General features: G+C 36.1%; 1 protein-coding gene across 8 annotated transcripts in view; it reads right to left on the reverse strand.

Moving 5' to 3' along the window:
* robo1 (roundabout, axon guidance receptor, homolog 1 (Drosophila)) overlaps positions 1-18,981 on the reverse strand; it is a 502,926-nt gene that overhangs the window by 74,875 nt on the left and 409,070 nt on the right. For all 8 annotated transcript variants that reach the window (XM_069190216.1, XM_069190212.1, XM_069190214.1 and 5 more), the window contains 2 exons: positions 10,477-10,634; positions 1,250-1,370 (listed from right to left, as the gene is read on the reverse strand). In XM_069190216.1, coding sequence (XP_069046317.1) covers positions 1,250-1,370; positions 10,477-10,634 — 279 coding nt within the window. The remainder of the gene's footprint in view (positions 1-1,249; positions 1,371-10,476; positions 10,635-18,981) is intronic.

An 18,981-nucleotide genomic window follows, 5' to 3' on the forward strand; every position in this document is an offset into this window, starting at 1 on the left:
AATTCAGACCTATAGGTGTAAACATTCAGATTTCATACTCAGCCATAGAGGAATACTGAATGTCGATCAGTGTCTCCTTCACACCACCCCAGCAGTAACACCAGGAGACCAGTGGGAAGGTGCTAACTGCAGCTATACATGAAACAGATCACTCTGAAGTTTGTACTATGGCTGATCAGCAGAGGGAACTAAACAGAATTTTCTTCAGCTGTAATGTTAACATCAACATGATCTTGTTAGATGTCAGAGGCTAAACAGCCTGTCATACAAGACTTGTCAGGCTTGGTCAGTACAGGGATAGGAGACCTACAGGGAAATTTAAGTTGCAGGTGTAATTGGTATTGGTGGACCACTAGGTGGGACTCTTCCTTCTGGACCATAATTTCCAAACCACTGCTTTTATTTGGTGACTTTGTTGCAGGTGGTTCTGTGATTTAGTTGAGAGGTTAAACAGAGGCTCATTGGTCATAAGAGAACCCACAATACATTTCATAAGAGTAATGCTGTTAACTCCAGTGTGCCAGTTAAAATTCCAACATAGAAGTTCACAATCTGGCCTGAATAAACTTCTGCTGTGTAGTTGTACTTAATGGTTGTCATAATGTCATTAGATAGCATATGTTTCAATGGTTTCATAATTTCAATGCTGCTGAAGTGAGTCCCTTTTTATCCAACCCATATATTGTTTTATACCCATACTGGTTTTAAACCAGGAGGGGAGAAAAACCTACAAGAATTTAAAATGTGCCTCTCAAATCTACCTATAGATTTCGTAGCAGGTCATATTTCCACACAACCTTTATGTCCTAGTCTATTCTATTGTATTTGCTTCCTGTCCTATGACTCACTGCTGTTGTCACGGATGTCGGAAGGGAAGAACCGAAGAATGGCAGGAGAGCGTAAGAGACCCTATGCGGAGCGGCGAGACGGGGTTGGCCAGGGCTCAGCTGTTCAGGAAATGCCGTACAGAAACCAATGCCCTCAGGTAGCGGACGTGGGGTGACCTGGTGCTAGGCGTGTTTGAGGACATCCGAACATCAATGCTGAGCGAAGGCAATTGAAAGACCCGGAAATATATAGCCCCAGAGAGAGAGAGAGACTGGAAGGAGAGCAAAGCACCGGAAACAAAAGACAGTAGAGTAGGAGCTGTGCATCGTGAGGTTGTACCCAAGGTCATAATGTCAAATTCGGTGACACAAATACAGTGCTTCTCTCCCAAGATAGAGTAACAGGCTGCAGTGCTGCTTACCCAGAACGGTGAGCTCCGCAATTTCACTCTCCCGCTCGCCCACCATATTGGTCCCCACGCACACGTACTTCCCAGCATCGCTCTTCCGTGCATTTGTGATCATCAGCTTTCCTCCTCTTATCTGGAAGACACAAAGGCAGAAGAGATGAACGGCTGGGAAAAGAAGACATTGTGGCAGTGAAGAGGCCATATGGGTTTCTGGCAGATTGTACAATATTGAAAATTTAAGGAGACAAAGTTGGTATAAATGTTTAATGGAATCACTCACATAAATATAAAAAAATATTTTTTATTGAAATGACATGGATTTTCATGGAATATTTGGTATTAAATTATTGCCACCAGAGGCACTTTTTTTCTGTTATCCATTTCAGTCATTTCTTTTCCCAGATCAGAAAAGCATTTTGCATGCTAAGTTTGTTTTTTGTTTACATCACCATTATCTGTATGTAATTTATTATGTATTCTGTATGTATTCATTTTATATTTTTTTTTTAATTTAAAAGAGTGGTAAATTAAATTTGAGATAATGTACAGGGTGGTTATTTCTACTTTTATACCAACATATCTGCAATATTAGTAAATTGAAATTTTCAGGTGAGAACTCAAGGTGGTTTTGATACTTGAAGCCACATAAAGAAGAAAAGGCTTCAGTAATAAATGTGTAATACATAGGAACAAGTAATAAGTTTCTTCCATGCTGAAAGGAGAAGAAAAAAAACGTTTCGGCCATTGAGCCTTCTTCACACTTGAACAACATTGTGTTTTCTTTCTTCTCTTTTCAGTATGGAGTAAACCTATTACTTGTTTCTTTGCAGCCTACGCATGCTGATGCAGCTACCCACCTGAACTACGTGTAATATATATATATATTAAGATGAGCTAAAAAATACCATGCACACAAAAAATGCAGGATGTGCACTATTAAAATGCAAAAACTATTTATCTCACTGCTCAAATTCATCATTTTGCATTTTACTGTACAGTATATTCAGTCACAGGCTTATGTACTGACACCCTTCTTCGCCAGGATTGCTATTTACCCACTCATTTTGTGTAATGGATTTTGTTTGTTAATTTGCATGTATTTGACAGTGTTATATCTTTTACATGTTCAGCATGCAGCACTCATTCATCCTGGCAAGTAACATAGGATGGGGATACTTCTTATTGCAACTATGCAAAAATCCCATAAAACAATGGCTTAAGAATGTCTATAAAAGTCTATTAAATTGTAGTCAGTGAGTGGCGTATGTAATTTGTGAGCATAATGGCCAGTAAAACATAGCTGGAGTGTCACAGTATTAAATGGCTGCTTAAGTGTTGTGAGGCTTTTTTGTGTGTGTTAGTCATCTTTCCAGTCCTGCAATTATAGGTCTTAATGAAGGCCTTTGTTCTCAGGGTCTCACAGGTACATCAAAAGCATGCTAACACCTAAAAGACTTGCACTCTTACTGTACAATGTCAGACTAAACCTAGTGTTTTGAGTGTGGACTGCAGAGTTCAGCTCTCGGTCAATGGAAAATTTAAGATCTAAGAGAATACTTAAAATAAAATGATCTCTCTGTCATGCACCTGAAAGAGATTCCTTTACTAAGTGAAATAGGGGAGGTTTCAAGTAGAGAATCATGCACTGCATTTCAGCCATTGTCCTGTACAGAAACAAGGGGTGTGCGGAATTTCAAAACTTTCTCATAACATAGGTACACAACAAAAGGCCTTTAAGAATGTATATTAATATCACCTGTGCATGACTGAGATGAAAGCTGCAGTGGTCATTGGCATGGGTTACAAACTAAAAGTGCACAAACAGCTGTGAAGTACTTCAAATGTCACAGCTAATGAATTCCGTGATAGATTTAGAGCCTCATTCTCACAAAAAAACTTGTACCCAAAAACATCTGGGATTTACTTTCAAAGTCCCATGGACTTAATTTAGCATTTATAATATTCCCCTTGATTTATGATATGAGGGGTTTTAAATAAAAGTTTCAGAAGAGCTATGACTGAAATTGAGAAGTGACTAAAACTCAATTAGGTGTCTTGTTATTATGGAGTCTATCACACTGCTGCTGTTGTACATACAGAAGGCTTGTCCTGCAAAAAGGCTCAAACTGTGTGACAGTCATAAACAGCCAAGGCCAGGTCATTCAGTGTCAGAAAGAAAAAAGCGCAACTTTATACAATGATCTATTCCACCAAGGAAGAGAGGCCTTTTCTTTCTTCTTGTAAATTTCAGAAGCATTCACCTAAGGCAGCCATTAGACCCATTAGATGAAAGTTAAGTGCTTGGCAGGAGTTTCTTCCCTAACAAGAAGTTCATTTTTTGTGGTGCTAAATGTTCTGGAATTCTACAAGATCCCAGAGGTCTTATTTTAAAAAAGCTGTCCATTTACCTCTGTGCTCTGTATCCCTGGCATTTTATATACTGTAGCATAATAGAACTGTAATTGATAGAAAATTATTTTCTGTACATTTCAAAAGGCTATAAAAACACACAACAAAACCAAACGTCCTCGCCATTTGTAAACAGTGCCTTAAATGGACATGTGCAAGAGAGGTTTCAAATGGAATAAGGTTGGCTTCCAAGGTTAAGCTTGCATACTTTAGTTTCTAATTTTCCTGTTCTTTAGGATAACACCTTTGTTGTACATTAACCAGCCAGGCTTGGCCACCATGTTTAATGCCAAAAACCCAAAGCAAAGGCAGCTAACAAATTGTTTTTCCAGGTGGGCACAGCTAAGGACAGGCCATATATATTTCAGCACCTCATCAGGAGCCAGGGGTAGTGTTTTATGGCCTTTCTTCTCTTGTGTGTTTGTTTTTATTTCTTTGTTCCATAATGGAACAATAGGGGTCTACAACAACAGCATAGCCTTTAATAATAGCAAAAGACAACATATCTGTCATGATGGCTGAACAAAACCAAAGGTTTCTTTGACAGTGATCTGTTATTTCTTTACATTCCATTACACATTTCTCAAAGCCAGATTTTACATTTTACTGCTGCACCACCTATTGACTTGAACGAGTTCAAACATTATTTTATTTAACAGTTTCTTTAATTCCCATATTCTTGCTCTGATCCTGTTTTCCTTTTTATCCACGTTGTTTCCAAGAATAGGAAATAACTTAATTTTAAGCATATCTAGCCTAAATGGACATGAATGTTCTCATTTCCTCCTAGGGTGGTGCACTAAAACGCTTGGAGCTACCTCTGGTGAGATAGATATCTGATGAACAGGAGAAGATAAATACAGACTGCTGATGCTTATGCAGTGTATTTCATGCATCAGTGCAAAAACCACAAACAAAAATAAACCAGAATCGGTCTCCCTAACCTTCTGTTGTTTCTGTATTGTATAATTTCTAAATGACTAAGGAGATTATTATTTTAAAACAGAAAATAAAAGAAATAAAGGGAAGCAGAGTTTTTATTTAGTGTAATCCAGTTAGCTGGATGGCTATCTATGTGTGCATTATGTATTTGCTGAATAATATCCAGATCTGCAGTTGAAGGACCAGTAGTTTGTGAATAGAAACAGCACCCCTGCAACTTGTTCCTCAGGGCATATATAAAAAGATCTGCCTGTAGCACATTTCTTGTCAGTGTTTCAGTGTTCTTTCTCTTTGATTTGCGAACAAAGGTTTTATTTCTTGTAACCCAGATCGTCCTATAGTCTAGCTGCTCCAATGCCTGTGCTAAAGAAGAATCTCTGGGAATTAACAATTGCACAGCATTTTTCAAAAGAGAAGAAGTAGGAGGCTCCTGAGTAGGGCAAATCATCTTAACACAATCTGATTAGTTGAAATCAGCTATTGTTATTATATAGCCTCATTTGAATAATGGAAGGTTTCTCTGGTGCAATGAAGTTCATACAGTACGTGAAGTGGCAAACCAGAAGCATTCTAGAGTGGCACTGCCTTTCATTGCTGAAAAAAGCAAAGGTTTCCTTAATTGTGATAAACCAGGAAATAGTCATTCATCTACTGTACATTATTAATGTTTCATTCCTACACCTTTTTTGCAAAGATGGCTTGCATACACCAGAGATAGGTATACAAAGATATGCATTTTAGTCATTTTGCTGACTAAAGAGAGTCTATGCCAAATATTGTACTCTGAAGTTAGCCCTTATGAAGAACGGAGGCCTGCCAACAGTACAAAGCTCTGCAGATACCATCTGAAATGTGGGTGCTTAATTAGGGAATTGGAAGAGAAAAAAAGCCAGCTTTGTTTGTTCTCTGATCTCTTCCTTTGAGAAAAATTGATACGGCCCATCCATCATAACATGGCAGACAGAAACAACATGTTTCTGCTTTATATCACAGATTGACATTCAAGCTATTCGACTGCAGCTTCAGCTCTTTTAAGATAGCAGACACTCTTGACTGTGAGGTACCAAAGACTCAAAGACTTGCTCAGGACCTCCCAGCCAAGACATTTATCCTCATCTTAAACAGGCCAGTTCCCCCTTGGGCTGTCTGTCAGGATTTGTTTTCTCTGGTGTATACGCTGGGTAACAAAAGCTCCTTTTATAACATCTTCCAGCGGAAGATCTGTGTAGTCTGTTTCAAGACCATTCAGTGCTTACTCTGCCTCTTTCATATTTTATACAGCACCTTTCAGACAGACACACAAAGAGTCTGTGTTTTGCATGCTTATTTGAAATATTCATCACATATTCCCACTGTGCTTGAGAAGCCTAATTAAATTGGTTTTAATACCACTTTAAAAGTATTTATTCTGCTGTTATAAAATGTCCAAAGAACCCATTCAAACAACATATCAAGCTCAGGTGAAAGGCAAAGTATAACAAAGTTTGTATGTTCTCCCAGTGCTGACATGGGTAACCTCCAGTTTTCTCCCACTTTCCAAAAACATGCTGTTTAGGTTTTTCAATTGTCTTTGGGTGCTTGTATGTTTGTTCTGTGATAGAAGAGTGTTCTATTCAGGATGCAGTCCCACCATGAACCTATGCTTCAGGGCTGCTGCAACACTTATCGGGAATAAGAGGTCCTTCTGATAAAGGATCGATACATTCAAAAATTATGAGGTACAGTATGTTTTAATGTGAACATGTCTGCGTGCACTGGTTTCCTCCTGCTTCCTTCTTGTCTTGCTGGATTGGTTTTGGCTCATGTAAATTGTCCATTTCTTCATGCCCTGTTAAGGTCTGACATCCAGACCAGCATGAGAATAATCCTGTGTGCCTTACATCGGAAACGGGGTCCAGCTAGCCTTGACCTTACAAGGAATAAGTGGCTTTCAGAAAATGTGGGGATGGATGCAAAAATATATGTCAAAATATTCAGTTTTAGGTATGTACCAAATAAGCCTCAAACAGCGTTAGTAAATGTGATAAAGGCAGTAAATATTGTATATTAAGAAGCTATTTATCTGTGTCCATGATATCTCAAAGGGAGTATGGGACATACAGTATTGTCCAAACCAGTATTTTAGTTCCCTTCAAGGAAGGGCTGGATCAGATCCTTGGATCAATTAGATCTTAACAACCAAATGGGCTACGTTATTATCTGTTTATCAATTGTATTTACATTCATCAGTTTTAGGTAGTAAAGATGTTCAAGTAAACTGAAGCTTTTTTACTATTCTATAAACAGCTACTGAATGATTTATCAAACCAAGTATCTGAGGGTGGTTAAAAATATCACTTCTAGGATTGCTGTTGACATTCAGCAACATCACTCTAACCTAATGCATTATTAACAGTTGTTTTTTATTATGTGTTGAGATTGTCACAACTATTACAGTAGAAGTGTATAATAAATACCTTTTAAAAACTTTCAAAAAGATAAGTGGATATATTATTATTTTTTGTTGTGTCCACTAATTGATAAATTAAACCAAAACAACATTTAAATCCTTTTTTAATGATGAATGTGGCACTAAAGTACTTCCTTTGTACATCTCTCCTCTCCTCTTTACATTATATAAGGTGCTGGTGCTGATTTTCTTAACCCATGAACCTTTGGAAACAGTAAAAAGAATTTCTGAGTGTAAAGTTTCAGGATTTATTTCTAAAGTTAAGGGAAGAGAGAGGGATTGGGGATTGTTATCTCAGGAGGACAGAGAGTTTTGCCTTTTTAGACACCAATAGTGTATTATAAGCACAGCCTCAACAGAAATGCTGAGACGTCTTGGCTACTCTACTTAGTTGCAACGGGCTGCATATTTACAAAGACTTCAAAAGGATCCAGGTGTTTCTGAAAAGACTTCATGGCAAAAGATTCCCTTTGAGCAAGCCTTTGATCTAACAGAGCAATATATAGTCAGAAATGAAAATAACAAGTGTCTCTTAACCTGTAACTATTAAGTGCGAAAAGGAACTTCATTAAGATTTTTCAAACCTGATTTGCAGGTCTGCTCATTGGAAATTGACAGATGACCCAGATAATGTAATTTAAGTTAAAAAATTATGTTGTTGTTTCTTTTAATTACACAGTAAGCTTGCCAGGAAGTCTCTAATCTATGGAATGTGATATCCATAGTAGGACATCATTAATGACACCTGCATGTATGTCTGTGAACTTCACTGTAAATCTTATTAACAGCAGAAATCAGGAAAGAATTGTACTGAGGAACTACAGCATTCAGAACTCCAAAACTAATATTGCTTGTATCTGATGCCTTTCACAATACATTTGTAGTGAACTTACATTCTTTTTGAAGGTAATGGTATTTATGTAGAAAACAAGTCTGTTCTGAGCAGAAACATTGTGATCTGTTTCAGATGCGGTGAACTTCAGATTCTTATATTTGGACTCTATGCAAACAAACAACAGATGTTTAGTATCACCACCGAGGTTTGTAGTGAAGTTTAAATAATAAGTGCAATTCTACTCCATTTCCACAGCCTGGACAAGACCTTTGGTTGGTAAAACCCAAAATGGATAAAGCAGAGTCCCTTACCAGTTCACTGAAGCAGCTGGTACTATTAATTATTATTACAATGTCTATTATTATAATGTTGATGTATTTGGGAGATGCCTTCATTGAAGGTAACCTACAGCTATACAAGCCAGCAGTAAATAATACAATTTAAATATTTAAATAGCTCATACAGAATGTGTCCAACTCACTATATAATCACTCCTAACAAACAAGAATGCTTAAAACCTCACATATTGCATGTATTAAAAATAACTGACCATTAGAATTAGAATTACAAAAAAGTATAATAATTGTCCTATTTATTCAATTTTTTGACACACTCGAAAATCTGTAATTATTAAAAATCACACATAGGATAAGATCCAAGGCAATTCCCAGTATATGTCAGTACTGTGTGTGATATTAGCTAAATATTTTATGGGACAGACAGCATATTTGCATTAGTCTCAGTTCTGCTGGTTGCACACTGTAGTTATGTGATTAGTTAAAGGACTCCTGCTTATCTTTAAGCAGGGTCTCTGTCATTCATTAACTGGGGTTCTCTGCTCTTTTGCCTTTCTGCCCTAATTATGAAGATCACCAATAAGCGCATCCAGTATCTTGCCTGTCAGTTTGAGTAAAACAATGACCATAATCACTTCTTCTCTCAAAACAGGAGTCTTGTTAAAATTATTCTGAGCTCCCAAGGTCGCACGGTAATGAGAATGAATTGTAATTTATATCGGAGCTCCTTGGAGTGTCATCTTAATTAAAAAGACTAATTGTCATTCATTTTTAAAATCCATTAATCAGCCATTTACGTTACAACACCAGTGTGGATTGCATTTTTGTTTTATCAAAGTGAATTGACTTCATATTATTACAGTGTTAAAAATTTTCATCTATGAGAATATTCCATAGCCTTTATTGTTTTCTTCGAGTTATGTTTGGAATGCGCACATACTGTTGGGAGTTTTCTGCACCTGTCTGCAATCTTTTCACTGACCTCTATAAGTGCTTCATTTTTCCAAGTTGTTGATGTTTCCTTTTCTAAGCATAAAGTGTGAGGTCTTCTAAAACAAGCTCCACAGTTCCACTCTTTAACAAAAAGATGGGCATATGTTTTGTGTGAAGCAGTTCCTTGTGGCAATGCTTTTCTTCCATCATCACCGTAGGTCTGTAGCCAGTATTATAAGATACTGTATGTTCAGTTCAGTTTTCCACTGAACAGCTCCATGAGATTAAGGGTGCTGCACAAAGCAGTTGAACAAACTCACACAAAGACAATGTCCTAGTTTAAGGATATCTCCAGATTTAATACTTAAGATGTTTTGGGAAGCCAGACTGTCTTTCTATAGCCATGATGAGTTAATATCTGTTTCATGTCCACAGTTTAGAGTTGGGCCACGTGAGGTACTATAAGGGAATGAATGTTGGAAAATTAACTGTGTATCTAAACAGGAAATTAAATGTTTTTTAAAGGTAGATTCTTTTTAAATGCAATACCTCATTAATAGGTCAGGCTTGAATAGTCATACAGTTTTTTTGATTCTCCTCTTATTTCATTTAATAAAATGCATACATGTAATGCAAAAAATATTCGAATTTGAGAAGCATAAGAAAGGGTAAAGCAATTTTAATTGAAAGATTGTTCTTGCTGCAAGGCCTGTTTATTCTTAAGAGCATTCATTACTCATGATTACTTTAAAAACTACAGTAGTAAGGCTCAAAAGGAATTAAAAAATAAACATCTGTATTGAAGTAAAGCAAAATATGTACTGGAAGGAAACAGGAAACTACTAGAAGGATTCAAAAACTTCCTTTACTTATAGGTCTATACTTAACTGGATGTCTTAAGGTCCACACAATTTTTTTATTCTACCTATATTCTGGCTGCTGCCAAATACTTTCAATGCGGCCAAAATACTGAAGAAATCTTAGGCACAATCTTTTTTTTTGTTGTGATTTGCCAATTAGTTTTGTTGTATCTACCCAATTAGGAAAGGCGAATTGTTTTTTATTTATTTATTTAGACATCACAACACACAAGGGAGTATAAGAAAGTGTAAAAAGTTTCCTTTGATTCATCCACCCTTGAGCCATTCATCTTTAAAAACTATGCTAATAAAAGGAGGGGCGCATCCCTTACAGACAACAACATACCCCTGAGAGGATGCCAGAGTTGCTGTGTCACTAAAAGCAAAGAGAGGCCTGTCTGACTTAACCCACTATCATGAACTATGTTCTGATCTGTGGTGAATATTAACAATTCACTTAACTGAGCACCAACCAACAGCATAATGCCCTTTTCTGCATTGTGCTGGACACTCACCGTGATTCTTTCATCTTTGTCATCGATTGGTACAGCGTCTTTCTTCCAGGAGATAGTTGGCTCTGGATGACCTCGGGGGGGCTGGCACTCCATGACAGCAGGCTCCCCAGCTGCCACCATCACATCGGATGGGTTCTGCCTGAAGTCATCGCGCAGGACTGCGGAGAAATAGAGGCGGCTTTAGATGATGTCAGACACACTCCTGTTTGTTGAGGGATTCTGCGTTCCAAGTTTAAACTAGACTGGAAGCACAACATTACAAAAATGTTCTTTTTAGGAAGGTTTTCATAATATACAATAACTGTTATAGGTTGTTTTGCTTTTCTTTAAATAAAAAAAAACTTTGCTTTACTAGTGGGGAACCCGTTAACACATAGGGTCCACCTGCAGCTACTCCACATTTGTATTTCTCTTAAAAAACTGTTGCTGGATACAGCTATTACTCTATACCAATTACTCTTCATATTAATCACAAAAGCATATAAGCTCAAGCTTATATTTTCAATGTCCTCACTTTTAAAACACGTTTTATTCCAACTTTGATACATCAGAAGCTCCTGTAGTGACATGGTAACATTTCAGAAGAAGCTGGTCAATGTAAAAAATAACCAGTCTTATTTTGTCACACCACAATGCTATAGTTGATTCATAGACCTATGGCTATGGTTTAAAAATCTTAAAATCATAGTAATCAGGGAGTGACCATAATAAAACCCTTAAATAACCATTTTAATCATTTGTGGGAGGACTGCCCTCGTCCTTCTAGTTATAGTACAAACCAGACTCCTATTACCTATTATCAGTGCAGTTGCTTTGCTTTTCACAGATCATTTCTAAGTTTCAGCAAACCCGCCACCCATATACTGTAGATGTGTGCAACTTGTCAACTACAGGGTTGGAGAATTAACTCCTTACCTTCTAGAATTAGCTCCTTGAATATGGCCCTCACCACAGGCAACAAATACTTCTTTTGAACTCTTGGTGCTTTTCTATAATGGGTAAATCCCTATAGGAACTGGTCAAGCTACTCCAAGACACTCTAGCCTTACTGAAAACTGAGAAATTTTACATTCAAAGTTAGGGAGTTCATTTATGTTTGTGCTATAACATCCTCTACAGATGCTCAGAAAGTCCTTGTACTTAGTTATTTGCATGTAAAAATGTGTCAACAACAGATGTCTTGCTGCAACAAACATATCAGAATGTTCTGAGTAATGTCAGATACAAAATACAAATTAGAAACTCTTTATGCAAGATCAGAAGAAATCTTACTTACTGAAAAGAATTTACTTGGGAATGACAGAAAAATGACAGGGGAAGTCATCACAGAATTGCATCTTATAAGAAAGCAAAAGTGGCAATCAGACCAAAATGTTGACCTTGGTCTGAACATAATCACTATGAAATTGCAACAGGAAGGTGGAACACAGTGTTGTGTTATAAGACAAATAGCAGGTGATTTTAAGGCATTTATTAGAAGATTGGGAGTATAATCATGCAGCTAATGATTTTGAGGAATACAATTTATTTATGTTTATGAATTAAGTGAATAACAGGCTTCAAACAGGAAGATGTGTTTTGGAGAGAATATACAAATTAAATAAGTACACATTTTTAATGTTATTAAGTGCTTATCAGAGCAGAAAATGCTATACTATTAAAATTCTCTATAAAACAAATATTTAAAAAAGTGCATAGAAAAATATAAAGATTAAATCAAGTGCTTTCAGCCAAAATGTTGCAATGCAGAAATCCAGAAAAAACAATTGAAATCTGTGCTACACAGTTTTTTATTTGTCGTATTTTTTTTTCAATTTTAAGAAGCATTAACTGTCCTATCTTTTTTCATTACATTGTGGATTGTGACATTTCCACTTTGAACAGCTCTGTAATGATGTGGATCCTATAAAAAGAAAATACTTTTTCAATCAGTTTAATGACTCTTTCAAAAGTTACAGCCAAAATGAAAGATAAGCTCCCCTCCTACGATAATTAAACACAATCTTTTCATGTTCCATTTGGCTGTCAGTTAAATTCCAAACGTGTACAATGCCTGTTAGAGATAAATATTTGCATTACAATCAAATTTATGAGTCCTGGAATTTTGTTTGAAGTTTGCTGTGCTGCAGAAACATACCTAACATGATAACCTTTTCCTGCTTTTTCCATCTTTCAAGAACTCCAATTAAAAAGTATAAGATTCCTAAGTGCTATTTAAAAAATACTGTTATTCATCTGCGGAACATTTCTAAAGATAAACCGGCCATTAGCAAGCAGTAAAAAAACAGAACTTGACACAGGAAGAAAATATAGCTGAAGAAGTTTTTAAATTTTGAGGGAAGATTCATGTTTTTTAAGACAGAGGATGGTTTAGGAAGGGCTCAATATAGGCTTTTAAAAGAGCTTGGCAGACATATTTAAATAATTCTCAGGATTTTTTATCCACATCATCTATAACACAAAGTAGTGGAAACTGTGGGGGGAATACATTTAGAACTGCAGGCATTTTGTATGCACAAAGACACAAAAGGCTGTCGGAGTCTGGAACAAGTTAGGTAGCCATTCTGTTAAGCAGAAATTATTGAATGAGATCCTCAGATCAATTAGCTGTTAGCAATTACATGAGCTACTGTAGATTGTATGAATCACCTCTGTGTAACATTTTTTATATTCTAAAGTCATGCTTAGGTATTGAATAAATTGACACATAAGTATAGATTTTTTAAGACAGTGGCCCATTAAAATAGAGCTACAACTAAAAACAGATCAATGTTGTGTAACATACTGTAGAAAGATTTATTCAAAGTTGAGATCTTCTAAAGGCAAGCAAATATCATTTCACACCGATGCTGGGGCCCCAGAAGAGCTTGTGTGTCTCCCATCCCCTTAAGATATGAGAATTACATCCACTCTACACCACTTAACTGGTGCCCAGTGTCTATGTGGGAGTACAGAACCTAAATGGAAAATTCCAAATTTGGCAAAAATTGGAAAAAATATCTTCAACGGGTCTGACATTAAGCCAAGTGGGTTTAAATTTAAACACTCTGCAAATCCTGTAGTGCAACTAACCTTTTATTCCTTATGACACAACCAGCTCCTTACCTAACTCATACAGTAATTAGTAAGATCAACCAAGCAATTTAGGAGTTGGTTGTAATGACATTCCGAAATGGAGTGAATTAAAGGGCCATGTGTTGATTAGCCCTGCATTAGTAGTCATGATATGACATTCGGCCGACATTTCTGAAAAATATTTTTTTTCTTTGGATATCTTTCACAGACTAAAAATCAGCATAATCTAAAGTGTGCTTAGTTCTAAAACACATGCAAAAAATACTACTTGAAGACACTATTTCTTTAAAAAAAACTGGTATATTCCCACTAGTGCCTGTAAATCTATCCACTGGCTCTTCATTATCTTACAGAATTGCACTGCAGTAACAACTTTATAGCAAAACTGCAAATGACTTTGCAAGATACTAACAGAGCAAACAAAGTCAGCACAAATCTTTATTAAGATCCCGACCCACAAATGCCACAGGGAGAACAAGCAAAATAAGCAAATGAACAATCTAAGTCCATATCATTATTTATATGGCAGCAGCCCATTCAAACTAATCATCATTCACTGGAAAAGCCATCAGCAGAATAAACTTAATGCACATATATTTGACTATAAGATTTAATGTGCAATGTAGTTTGTTGATTTCTTTCACAACAAGCATAATAATTATTCTTAACCAATAAGAGGTTTGCTGCTTCAGAAAAATCAATCAATTTGGTTGAAAAAAAAAACTTTTAAAAATAATAAATTAATTTAAAAAATCCACATCAAATTTGGGATTTCTAATTCAGCAACTGTGAGATTAAACGCACAAATTAAAATTAACTCACAATGTATGTACAGTAAATAATCAGCAAAATAATCAAGTGTTCTAGCCTTAGAGAATGTAATACCTATATATCTGTCCATTTTCCTTTCTCTTTATCCAATTCAGTGTCACAGAGGAGCCAAAACCTATCCAGGCAAGCAATGTGAGCAAGGCAGGGTACACCCTGGAAAGGACACTAGTCCATCGAATGGCACACACAGAGACACACACATCAGAGCCAATTTTCCCTGAAACCAATTATCTTACCAGCATGTCTAGGAAAACAGAGCAATATCCATACAGTACTTTAAATTAAATAATGTACAGATTAAGTACACATTAAATAATGCAGATATACTATCCCATCTTATTTTACCAGCAGTTACTGTATGATTTCATATCAGAGAGGCAATGTTCCCAAACCTCTGTGCATATTTACTAATGCCTAGCTCCACCTGTGCATTTACAGAATAGATGGAGTTACACGTATTACAAAATAATTATTGGTACATATGACAAAATGCTTATGCAAAATCATTTAAAGTTCATGTTTCTGAAATAAAACAGTCATAAATGCACATAAATGCAGAGTGTGAGGGCTTTCTGGCATCAATGAATATTAGGGCTGAAACAAGAGTGGCAAAAGCAGTTATTGCAAGTTCTCTTTTTTCAAGATATTACCTTCACTGTAGGCCCTTCTTAAAGAACAAAACATTAACACTCCAGCTTCTAGTTTTTGATTGGCAAAGAAAATAAAATAAACAGCACAAAGTAAAATACACCTGGTGGTGAGAGATGGTTCCTATGTTTATGATACCTAGATCATGAAGTGCTTCTTAGCTTAGGGAGAAGTAACTTTCCTTTAAAGCATTGGTTGAATCACCCAGACAAAGAACAATTTGCAAATTGTCCAGCTTAAGTTGCCTTCTGTCCAGCTGGACTTTAGTAATGCTTTTCTTATGATTGTGTGAAGATAAGTAGGCCTGTATGACAGGCAAGAAAATAATGAAAAACTAACTACATTCAAATTAATTTAAGATCCTGACATAGATACTGGGCCAGTAATTATGTTTGCAGCTGTACCCTGTAGGGCTTCACCCAAAGGAAGGTGTGTTCTAATAAATTTAAAAATTTTAAATGTCTACATAGTCATTGTTCAGTCTTCTCCTTTTGTGTTTGAAAATAAATTTTAAAAAGAGAGCCTGTAAGCTTACCTATTGTGGTAACTGCTGTACAACACATGTAAAACCAATATTATAAGAACACAATCTGATGACAGATTTGAAAGAAATAAGGCACAATTGAGTGAAAGTAGGAAGAATTATTAATGTTTTCAGGATGATTTATTACATGATAAAAAAAATAATAGAGGACTAAAATAACTTTCAGAACGACTTTCTTACACTTTAGTATTTTCATCTGCAAGTGTACAGTATTTTGCACTTTGGCGTTTGCAATTTGCAGAACACATTATATCTGAAATATTAATACACATGGATATAGCAATGAAAGGATAGAAGTCCTGGAAGACATTACCCGAATTCTGTAATCAACAACTCAATCAACACTTAAACTCAATAAAAATACACAATTGAATGTTGCTGAGTAGATTTCTTGTTTTTGTAAGTTTATTTACTCTAGTGCGCAGGTACAGCTGCAGGAATGGAGTAACGCTGGATTTTGGCATCTATAAATAAGCATAATTCATTATCATTACAGAACTCAGAAGAGAAACCTGTTCTGTCAGTGAGGGGCTATGTCACATGTTTACTAATGCCTCAAAATCCTAGTGTCGCTTCTCACACTGCCGACAATCCTGACAAAGTTTTACACAGTATAAAGCTGCCAAAGTCTTCACAGTATTGTCTATTTTAACAATCTAAATACCACTTAACATAAATGCACACATACTGCCAGTACTATTGTTATTTTTTCCCAGGATTGTGCGACAATAGTGATAAATTAAATGGAGACCAAATAGATCATAGCTAATGGATCCACACTACAGTAAAAACCCCACTTTTGTTTCAGAACTTTAAAGCACATGATCAACTACAGCCTATATTACTGAATTATTTTTTATTTTGATTTTTTAAAGAATAAAACATTCTTATCATTTTCATAAAAACGCTTTGGATTTTGCTTAATTCACATATCTGTATACAAGATTACTCAATCTCAAACAATGCTAAAATAAAATAGTTGCTAACAAACTCAGCAGTGAAAATCACTGCCAACAAGCACCAAGCAAAACTACAATTATAAAGACATAGAACATCAAAAAAGTTACGAATAAGAGGAGGCCCATCTATCATGGTTGATAGTTAATAGTTAATTTATCCGATGATCTCATCCAGCGGTTTCTTGAAAGAAGCCAGGCTATCAAATTCAACAACATGGCTGAAATCCATGAGGGTGTATCAAAGACAACTGAAGATACAGTCACCTCAGGGTATCCAGTATATCAGGGAGTGAATACACTCAAGAGCAGAAACAAAAGTCACCCGTAATACCGTGTCTGTATCCAGACGTTTCTCAGGCCCCCTGCCATTTGCACACTTCTCACACCTTTTGGGCCCCATCTCAACAAGTACAACACCAACTAGTGAACCTCCTCCTCTACAAATTAAAGCTCAGGTGAACAACACAGAAACCTGAACCCTGACAACCAGCAAATTCCTCCTTAAACCTTTAAGCACTTAGTTTACTAAGTGAACTAAGATACGATTTTCTTCTTGTTGTAAGTTCACAGCATTACACCCCTCCCTTCTTTCACCAATTAAAAAATAAATAAAATAAATAAATCCCCATATATCACACATTGCAGAGGAGATTTTAGAGACTGAAAAAAACTAAAGAAGTCAGAATTTCAATCGAATATTGGCCTTGAACAACACATTGCCCTTTTATCTTCAGGGATTCCTTTGATTCCTCCGCTCTGCCCCCCTTTAATGCACAGCGTGCAGCGGTCTCCTGCTGAGAAGGGATGTTAGCACAGAAGCTGGGCCTGCTCTGAAGCAAACAGTATCAGTGGTAGCCATGAGGTCGGGCTTGATGGGAACCTAGAGAATCATTAATTCATCGCTCTGGGATCTAGTATGTCGATACTCTCCTTTTCACTCAATGACACAGATGCTGATGTCTATCAATAACAAATTTCTCAAAACTGGTATTTTTAACATTAGCATCTATGGATTCTTTCACTACAATTTTGAACCCACCACTCTTCCTTCTATCATATGTCTAAGTTCATCACACAACATTTCAAATTTTCATGTAAGAAATCTCCGAGCTCTTGGTTCAATATTTCATTGTCTGCTTGGGTGTGTTTTAAGAGTCACTGTGGTATAGGACAGTCATTTTTTGGAAAACCAAGAATGCCCATGAACTTATTCAAGATCTTATTGCACTTCTTATCACCTATCACTTTTAAAGCTGTAATGTAATTTTTGGACAAATATGACTAGATATTTTATTACCTGTCATACTAGATATGACTATACTGTATAGCTTCACACAGTGCATTCTAACTAGTTTAACTAGCATTAGCTTTAGTGTGTCTGTACTGACTGAGGTATACTGGACAGAAATGATTATTAACATGTTTTTAAGTCAGATTTAACTATCTGAATGGATATGACATTTCAGTCTCTAATGTGTGCAGCAATCCTGTTCCAAACATAAAGCATACAATCACATTTCCCAAATACAATGCATATATCATTAAAGAGAAAACATTCAAACAAAATAAAAAGGAAGAACAAAACAGTATTTTGCACTTTTGCCTTTGTATTCTGAACAATGCATTATACCTGAAATTTCAATATGCACAGATATAATGATGAAAGAATAGTACTTAAAAGTCATTTTTTGAATTCTGTTATCAATTAAACAATCAACCCAAAAACTAATTTAAAACACAAAATTCGATGTTCTTCAAATTAATTTAGTTGGATACTATAATCAAACCTAGACATCACAATACTGCAGCAGCCCTTTCATCCAGCACAAACTGATATACTGTATTTTGCGCCCCAGGAATCAATCAAGAAATTACAGTAACAATTTGATTTTAAATTCTGTTTTTGCATCCGTCCATGATAACATTCTCTGTCGCCCACCAGGGTACCAGTTGCTCACTTATTTTCAGTATGAATGCATCTCCGAGACAATCCAGGAACAAGTTGAAAAATCAAAGGGCATTCAGGACCAAATGCATGAGACAATTCTATAGAGAATTGTGTGGGGCTGGAACAAACTCTTTTAAGAAGACGTTTTATGGGTTCCTCAGGTCATTAAACTACACGCTAGTAAGGACACTCTTGTTCATTTGTAACCTTTCTTGAGTTCTCTACATATAATCTTTTACTTGAGTTACTGACATTTCTTTCAGCTGTACTATGGAAATTTCTTTGCATCTATTGTGGTTTTCATCAAAAAGCACCTCAAAAGTGTTTTAAATATTAGCCCAGTAGTGCCACACCCACCAGCGTATTACAGGTTTGAGAAAACAAAGGGCACCTTACCTTCTATAAGTACTGATAAATCAGAAAAACATACCTTAATATCAGGCATGTCTCATTCATAATGAAACTACTGCAATGATGTGCTCAAATATGTCTTCACTTCT

The sequence above is a fragment of the Lepisosteus oculatus genome, chromosome 5 (genome assembly GCF_040954835.1).
Source record: "Lepisosteus oculatus isolate fLepOcu1 chromosome 5, fLepOcu1.hap2, whole genome shotgun sequence".
Classification (NCBI taxonomy): Eukaryota; Metazoa; Chordata; class Actinopteri; order Semionotiformes; family Lepisosteidae; genus Lepisosteus; species Lepisosteus oculatus.